General features: G+C 63.3%; 1 protein-coding gene across 1 annotated transcript in view; it reads left to right on the top strand.

The window, feature by feature from the left end:
* The first annotated feature begins 497 nt into the window (after positions 1 to 497).
* The window catches only part of LOC106494493 (complement C4-like), a 28,377-nt gene continuing 19,971 nt past the window's right edge, over positions 498 to 8,903 (top strand). Inside the window, exons 1-7 of the mRNA XM_067313658.1 lie at positions 498 to 518; positions 706 to 829; positions 1,537 to 1,652; positions 2,675 to 2,866; positions 4,739 to 4,939; positions 6,564 to 6,746; positions 8,349 to 8,516. Of these exons, the coding sequence (XP_067169759.1) occupies positions 498 to 518; positions 706 to 829; positions 1,537 to 1,652; positions 2,675 to 2,866; positions 4,739 to 4,939; positions 6,564 to 6,746; positions 8,349 to 8,516 (1,005 nt within the window). The remainder of the gene's footprint in view (positions 519 to 705; positions 830 to 1,536; positions 1,653 to 2,674; positions 2,867 to 4,738; positions 4,940 to 6,563; positions 6,747 to 8,348; positions 8,517 to 8,903) is intronic.

Genomic DNA, 8,903 nt, shown 5'->3' with positions numbered 1-8,903 from the left:
TCCTGCGGGAGCTGGAGCAGCAGGGGCCGGTGAGCACCCCAAAACCGGGCACCCCCAAAACCGGGCACCCCCCAAAACACCCGGGGGCATCCAAAACCCAGGAGCACCCCAAAACCCCGCGGTGGGGGGGGGGGGACCGGGTGGAAGGCGACACCCCGAGGGGCTGGGGATGCTGGGGAGGGGGGTAAACCGGGGAGGGAGCCCCAAAACCCTGGGAGAGCCCGAAAAAAGGGGGGAACCCCAAATCCCGGCAGGGCCCCCCCCAAAGTCCTGGGCTCCCCCGAAGAAGGGAGGGACCCCAAAATCTGGGAGGGAAACTATGGACCTGGGAAGGCCCCCAAAGCCCTGGGATTGCCCCCAAAATGGGAGGGAACCCCAAAACCCCTGGGTTCCCCCCCAAACCTGGGAGAACCCCCAAAAATGGGCAGAACCCCAAAACCTGGAAAGGACCCCCAAAAAACATGGCTTTTCCCCAACACCTGGGGGAACCCCCAAAAATGGGGGGAGCCCCAAAATATGTGAGGGACCTCAAAAGCCCTGGGTTTTCCCCAAACAACCTGGAGCACCCCCAAATTAGGGACGGAGCCCCCAAAACCCCTGGGATCCGCCCCCCAAAATCCAGGGTCCCCCCTCAAAGCGCCGGCAACTGAGCGGGCGCTCCCGCCCCGCCCCCCCGGCCCCCGGCCCCCGGCCCCGCCCCCTCAGGTGACGTCAGGGCGCGCGGTGCTGACGGTGTCGCCGCGGGCGGTGGCGCGCGCGCTGGGCCGGGCGCTGCCGGAGCTGGACGGGGCGCGGCTGCGCCTGGCGGCCGCCGTGCTGGAGACGCGCGGTGAGGGGGCGTGGCCGAGGCGTGGGGGCGTGGCCGAGGCGCGGCGGGGGCGGGGCAGGCGCCTAGGGGGCGGGGAGGGGCGGGGCCTGGACACAGGGTGCGGAGCCGGGAGCAGGGAGAGGGTCAGCCTGGAGCCCCGAGTGGGAGCAGGGAGGGCGACGGGGTTGCGGGTGCCCCACGAGTGGGGGTCCCAGGACTGTGGGTGCCCCATGGGTGGGGGGTCCCCATGGCTGGAGGTCCCATGAGTGGGGTGCCCCATGACTGGGGGGGGTCCCATGGGTGGAAGTCCCCATGGGTGAGGGTCCCCATGGGTGAGGGTCACCATGGGTGGAGGCCCATGGGTGTGGGGTCCCATGGGTGGGGTTCCCCATGGGTGGAGGTCCCAGGGCTGTGGGTGCCCCATGGCTGGGGGTCCCATGGCTGGGGGTCCCGGGGCTGGGGGTGCCCCGTGGGTGGGGTCCCATGGGTGAGGGTCCCCATGGGTGGAGGCCCATGGGTGGGGGTCCTCAGGGCTGTGGGTTCCCTGTGGGTGGGGGTCCCCATGGGTGGGCCCCATGGGGGGTGTCCCATGTCTGGGTGCCCCATGGGTGGCCGTTGGCTGCGGGTGGGTGGTGGATGGGTGGTTCCCCTGTGGGTGGGGTGTCCCCCCCTCCCTGGGCGGGCGGGTGCCAGCAGCGGGTGCCCGAGCAGTGGCGGTGGCGGCGCAGGGGGGGAGCTGGTGCAGCAGGAGTCGGTGGCCGTGAAGCTGGTGGCTTCGCCCTGGAGCCTGGACCTGGCTGAGACCCCCCGCGTCTTCGTGCCCGGCTCCCCCTTCCTGCTGCTGGTGAGCGCCCGGCCCTTGTGTGACGCCCCCCTGGACCCCCCCCCGTGCGAGACCGTTTGCACCCCTGTGCAAGGCTGTGCATGCACCCATGCACCCGTGCGAGGCCGTGCGCACCCCTGTGCAAGGCTGTGCATGCACCTGTGAGAGACCGTGTGCACCCCTGTGCAAGGCCGTGCATGCACCTATGTGCCCGTGCGAGGCCATGTGCACCCCCGTGCAAGGCTGTGCATGCACCTACGTGCCTGTGCGAGGCCATGTGCACCCTCATGTGAGGCCGTGCATGCACCCATGCACTTGTGCAAGGCCATGTGCACCCCCGTGCAAGGCCGTGCATGCACCTACGTGCCTGTGCGAGGCCGTGTGCACCCTCATGCGAGGCCGTGCATGCACCTGTGCAAGGCCATGCGTGCACCTACGTGCCTGTGCAAGGCCATGTGCACCCTCGTGCAAGGCCGTGCATGCACCCATGCACCCATGCAAGGACGTGTGCACCCCCGTGCAAGGCTGTGCATGCACCTACGTGCCTGTGCAAGGCCATGTGCACCCTCATGCGAGGCCGTGCATGCACCTATGTGCCCATGCGAGGCCATGTGCACCCCCATGCAAGGCTCTGCATGCGCCCATGCATCTGTGCAAGGCCGTGCGCACCCCCGTGCGAGGCCCTGCCTGCACCTACGTGCCTGTGTGAGGCCATGTGCACCCTCATGCGAGGCCGTGCATGCACCCATGCATCTGTGCGAGGCCGTGTGCACCCTCGTGCGAGGCCGTGCATGCACCCATGAATCTGTGCGAGGCCATGTGCACCCCTGTGCGAGGCCATGCATGCACCTATGTGCCCGTGCAAGGCCATGCGCGCCCCCATGCAAGGCTGTGCATGCACCTACGTGCCTGTGCGAGGCCATGTGCACCCTCGTGTGAGGCCGTGCATGCACCCATGCGAGGCCGTGCGCACCCCCGTGCGAGGCCATGCATGCACCTATGTGCCCGTGCAAGGCCGGTGCGAGGCCGTGTGCTGTCCCCAGGTGCGGGTGACGGGGGCGGACGGCGCCCCGGCCCCAGGCGTGCCGGTGCGGGTGCAGGTGCGGGTGCTTGGGGCCGAGGCGCCCCCCAACCCGCCCCCCGGGGATGGGGCCGAAGCGCCCCGCACTGACGCCACCGGCACCCTCGTCTACCCCGTGAACGTCCCCACCGGCGCCACCGCCCTCGAGCTCACGGTGAGCTGGAGGGGGCTATGGGGTGTCATGGGGGGGGTTAGGGGGTGTCATGGGGGGTTAGGGGGTGCCATGGGGTGGTTATGGGGTGCTCTGGGGGTGTCACTGGGGTGTAATGGGGTGGTTATGGGGTGCTCTGGGGGTGTCACAGGAGGTTATGGGGTGCTATGGGGTGGTTATGGGGTGCTCTGGGAGTGTTACTGGGGTGTTATAGGGTGTTATGGGGTGCTCTGGGGTGGTTATGGGTTGTAATGGGGTGCTATGGGGTGGTTATGGGGTGCTCTGGAGGTGTCACTGGGGTGTTACAGGGTGTTATGGGGTGCTATGGGGTGGTTATGGGGTGCTCTGGGGTGTCACTGGGGTGTAATGGGGTGCTATGGGATGCTCTGGGGGTGTCACAGGGTGTTATGGGGTGCTATGGGGTGCTGTTGGAGGGATGTGGGGTGGCAGAGGGGATATATGGGGTGCTATGGGGTGATACAGAGGGTGCTCTGGGGTGTCGCAGGGCAGTTGTGGGGTGCTATGGAGGGTTATGGGGTGCTCTGGGGGGGCCAATGGGGTGTCACAGGGGGGATTAGGGGTGCTATGGGATGGTTGAGGTTGTCACTGGGGGTTATGGGGTGCTATGGGGGTGCTATGGTGTATCATGGGGGCTTATGGGGTGCTCTGGGGCAGTTATGGGGCGGCACATGGAGTTATGGGGTGCTATGGGTGGTTATGGGGGGCTATGGGGGCTATAGGGAGTCACGGGGGGTTATTGGGTGCTATGGGATGGCCACAGGGTGCTATGGGGGCACTGTGGGGTGTCATGGGGGTGTAATGGGGTGCTATGGGGTGTCACGGGGGGGGCTGTGGGGTGCTATGGGGAGTCTACGGGATATCGGGAGGGTTATGGGGTGCTATGGGGATTATGGGGTGTCACGGGCGATGCGGGGTGCTATGGGGTGTCCTGGGGGGATTATGGGGTGCTTGGGGGCTGTGAGGGCTTGTGGGGTGCTCCGGGGGGTGATGGGGTGCTGGAGAGGGGCATGGGGGCCTATGGAGGCAGGCGGCCCCGGGGGGCTTCCCAGGGCTCAGGGCTATAGGCTCCATAGGGTCTATAGGGTCTATAGTGTCCGTGCGGGGGATCCCCAGGTGGAGGCGGGGGCGGCGGGCAGCCCCGGGGTGGGGGTGGAGGTTCCCGGGGGGGCTCAGGGCTATAGGCTCCATAGGGTCTATAGGGTCCATAGGGTTTATAGTGTCCGTGCGGGCGGTCCCCAGGTGGAGGCGGGGGCAGCGGGTGGCCCCGGGGGGGGAGGTTCCGGGGGGGGGGGCTCAGGGCTATAGGCTCCATAGGGTCTATAGGCTCCATAGGGTCTATAGGGTCCATAGGATCTATAGGCGCTCTCCGGGTGGTCCCCAGGTGGAGGGGGGGCGACGGGTGGCCCCGGGGGGGGAGGTTCCGGGGGGGGGCTCAGGGCTATAGGCTCCATAGGGTCTACAGGGTCCATAGGCTCCATAGGGTCTATAGGCTCCATAGGGTCTATAGGCGCTCTCTGGGCGGTCCCCAGGTGGAGGCGGGGGCGGCGGGCGGCCCGGGGGGGGGGGAGGTTCCCGGGGGGGGGCTCAGGGCTATAGGCTCCATAAGGTCTATAAGGTCCATAGGCTCCATAGGGTCTACAGGGTCCATAGGGTCCATAGGGTGTATAGGCGCTCTCCGGGCGGTCCCCAGGTGGAGGCGGGGACGACGGGTGGCCCCGGGGTGGGGGGGGGAGGTTCCGGGGGGGGGCTCAGGGCTATAGGCTCCATAGGGTCTATAGGGTCCATAGGGTCCATAGGGTCTATAGGCTCCATAGGGTCCATAGGGTGTATAGGCGCTCTCCGGGCGGTCCCCAGGTGGAGGCGGGGGCGGCGGGCGACCCCCCCGCTCGAGCCTCCTTGGCCGCCGCCGCCGCCGCGGGGCCGCGGTCGCTGGCGCTGGAGGCGCCGCCGGGGCCGCTGCCGCCCGGGCGCCCGCTGCAGCTGCAGCTGCGTCGCACCGGGGGGGCGCCGGGGCTTGGGGCGCCCCCCGACGGCGAGAGCGCGACCCACGTGCTGGTGAGAGACCCCCCCCCCCACCGGGACACACCCCCCCCGGAAGCCCCCCCTTGGGAACCTCCCCGGGACCCCCCCCCAAGGACACCCCCCCCGATACCCCCCCATGCGGACCCCCCCCCGGGACACACCCTCATCGGACCCCCTCCATGAGACACCCCCAGGGACCCCCCCCCACAGATCCCCCCCAGGACCCCCCAGGGAGCCCCCCCGACATCTCCCCCGGGGACACCATGCATGCTGTGTTGTGTTGCGTGTTGCATTTCGTGTTGCGTTGCCTGTCGTGTTGCGTGTTGTTGCGTTATGCGTCATGTGGCGTCGCGTGGTGTGTCATGTGGCGTGTTCCATGTTGCATCACGCGTTGCATTGTGTGGTGTGGGTTGCCTTGCGTGTTTGTGGCGTGGCGTGCGGTGTGCTGCGTTGCGTGTTGCATGTTGCATTGCATATCGTGTTGCATGTTGCATTGCGTGACACGTTGCATGTTGCATGTTGCATTTTGTGTCGCATTGTGTGTCACGTTGCATGTTGCACTGTCGTGTTGTGTGTCACGTTGTGTTGCATGTTGCATTGCCTGTTGCGTTCGTGTCTTGTTGCATGCTGCATGTTGGGTTGCCTGTCATGTTGCATGTTGCATTGCGTGTCACGTTGCGTGTTCCATGTTGCATGGCATGTCACGTTGTGTGTTGCATGTTGCATTGTGTCGTGTTGTGTCACGCGTGTTGCATGTTGCGTTGTGTCACGTTGTGTGTTGCCTGTTGCACTGTCACGTTGTGTTGCATGTTGCATTGTGTCATGTTGCATGTCACATTGCGTATTGCATGTTGCATTGTCACGTGTGTCGCATTGTGTTGCATGTTGCATTGCATGTCGTGTTGCGTGTTGCGTCGTGTTGCATGTTGTGTCATGTTGCGTGTTGCCTGTTGCATTGCATGTCGTGTTGCGTGTTGCCTGTTGTATTGCATGTCACGTTGCATGTCACATTGCATGTTGCATGTTGCATTGCCTGTCGCGTTGCATGTCACGTTGCATGGTGCATGTCACATTGTGTGTTGTGTCGTGTTGCATGTCACCTGTTGCATTGCGTGTCACGTTGCATGTTGCACGTCACATTGCATGTTGTGTCGTGTTGTGTGTTGCCATGTTGTGTGCCATGTGTCGCGTGGCGTCTTGCATGTTGCATTGCATGTCACGTGTCCTGTTGCATGTTGTGTGTTGCATTGCGTGTCATGTTGCATGTAACATGTTGCATTGCATGTCGCATCGTGTTGCATGTTGCATTGCATGTCGTGTTGTGTGTTGCGTCATGTTGCGTGTTGCGTCATGTTGCATGTTACCTGTTGCATTGCATGTCGTGTTGCGTGTTGCCTGTTGCATTGCATGTCGCGTTGTGGGTCACATTGCACGTTGCATGTTGCATTGCGTGTCACGTTGCATGTCGCGTTGCATGGTGCACGTCACATTGCATGTTGTGTCGTGTTGCATGTCACCTGTTGCATTGCGTGTCACGTTGCATGTTGCATGTCACGTTGTGTGTTGTCGTGTTGTGTGTTGCCACGTTGCATGCCATGTGTAGTGTGGCATGTCACATGTTGCGTTGCGTGTCCCATGGCATGTTTTGCGGGCGCAGGTGGTGTCGCGGGGGCGCCTGGTGCAGGCGCAGCGGGTGCCGGCGGGTGCCGTGACGGAGGCGACGCTGCCCGTGTCGCCGGTGCTGGCTCCCGCCTTCCGCGTCGTCGCCTTCTACCGCGCTGGGGGGCAGCTGGTGGCCGCGGGGCTGCGGGTCCGCGTGGCCCAGCCCTGCCGTGGGCAGGTGGGTGCCATGGCACCAGGGTGGCTATAGGGGGCTATATGGGGCAGGGGGCAATATGGGGGTGGGTGATATATGGGGTGGCAATATGGAGCAGGGGGTCATATGGGGGGGCAATATGGGGGTGGGGGCAATATGGGGGGCAGTATAGGGCTGGGGGCTATATGGGGCAGGGGGAAATATGGGGGGGCAATATGGAGGTGGGTCATATGGGGCTGGGGGATATATGGGGGGCAATATGGGGGTGGGCCATGGGGCAACATGGAGTGGGGGGGGCAATATGGGGGCTATATGGGGCTGGAGGATATAAGGGGGGCAATATGGGGGGCAATATGGGGGTGGGCCATATGGGGCAATATGGGGATGGGGGATATATGGGGGGCAAAATGGGGAGGGAGCTATATGGGGCAGGGGGCAATATGGGGGGCAATGGGGGCTATAGGGTGGGGGCTATATGGGGCTGGAGGTTATAGGGGGCAGGGGGCAATATGGGGGGGCAATATGGGGCTGGGGGATATATGGGGGGCAATATGGGGTGGGGGATATATGGGGGGCAGTATGGGGATGGAGCAATATGGAGGGCAGTGAGGGCTATAGGGGTGGGGGCCATGTGGGGCTGGGGGATATACAGGGGGCAATACTGGGATGGGGCAATATGGGGGCAATGGGGGGCAATATGGGGCTGGGGGGTAGCACGGGGGGCAATATGGAGTGGGGGCAATATATATGGCTTATACTGGCCCATACTGGGTTATATTGGCCCCTACTGGGTCATACGGGTCCTTACTGGTCTATATTAAGTTATACTGGCCCATACTGGATTGTACTGGGCCATACTGAGTTATATTGGACCATAGCAGGTGATAGTGGCCCATACTGGGTCATACTCGTCCATACTGGTCCATACTGGGTTATACTACCCACAGCCAGCATGTGCTGGTGGGGCCATGGCCAGGGTCATACTGGTGGTTACTGGTCTACAGTGGTCCATACCGGTCTATAGTGATGCTTACTGGCCCATAGTGGTCTATACTGGTGCGTACTGTTTTATACCGGTGCATACAGGTCTATAATAGCGCTTACTGGTCTATAGTGGTGCATACTGGCCCATAGTGGTCTATACTGGTGCATACTGTTTTATACTGGTGCATACTGGTCTATAATAGTGCGTACTGGTCTACACTGGTGCTTACTGGCCCATAGTGGTCTATACTGGTGCAAACTGTTTTATACTGGTGCATACTGGTCTATACTGGTGCTTACTGGTCTATACTGGTGCATATTGACCCATAGTGGTCTATACTGGTGCATACTGCTTTATACTGGTGCATACTGGTCTATACTGCTGTGTACTGGTCTACAGTGGTGCATACTGGTCTATAGTGGTGCATACTGGCCCATAGTGGTCTAAACTGGTGCATACTGGTGCATACTGGCCCATAGTGGTGCATACTGGCCCACAGTGGTCTGTGCTGTTGCGTACTGTTTTATAGTGGTGCATACTGGTCTATACTGGTGCATACTGGCCCATAGTGGTACGTACTGGCTCACAGTCGTCTATGCCGGTGTGTACTGGTGCGTACTGGTGCATACTGGTGCCCGCAGGTGGAGGTGCGGCGGACGGCACGGGGGGCGGCGCTGCGCCCCCAGGCCCCCCTGGGGCTGATGGTGACGGTGACGGTGACGGAGCCGGGGTCGGTGGCCGTGGCCCTGGGAGCTGTCGACGGCGCCGTGCTGGCCCTCGACGGGCGCCGCCGCCTCAGCCCCGAGCAGGTGCCGCAGCCCCCAACTGTCCCCCGGGACCCCCCCAAATCCAGGGAACCCCCCCAAACCCCCCCAGTGCCCCCCAAATCCGGGAAACCCCCCCAAAACACCCCAATCCCCCCCAAATCCGGGGAAACCCCCCCAAAACACCCCAAATCCGGGGAACCCCCCCCAAAAACACCTCCAACCCCCCCAATACCCCCAAAACACCCCCAAACCCGGGAAACCACCTCAAAACACACCCAACCCCCTCCGAATCCCCCCAATCCCCCTCCAAATCCGGGAACCCCCCCAACATCCCCCCCCAAACCCCAGGGAAACACTCCCAAAACCTCCCAAATCCAGGGAAAACCCCCCAAAACACCCCCAATCCTCCCCAAATCCGGGGAAACCCTC

This window comes from Apteryx mantelli, chromosome 32 (assembly GCF_036417845.1).
Source record: "Apteryx mantelli isolate bAptMan1 chromosome 32, bAptMan1.hap1, whole genome shotgun sequence".
NCBI classification, from domain to species: domain Eukaryota; kingdom Metazoa; phylum Chordata; class Aves; order Apterygiformes; family Apterygidae; genus Apteryx; species Apteryx mantelli.
This window is presented reverse-complemented; position numbering and strand designations above follow the sequence as displayed.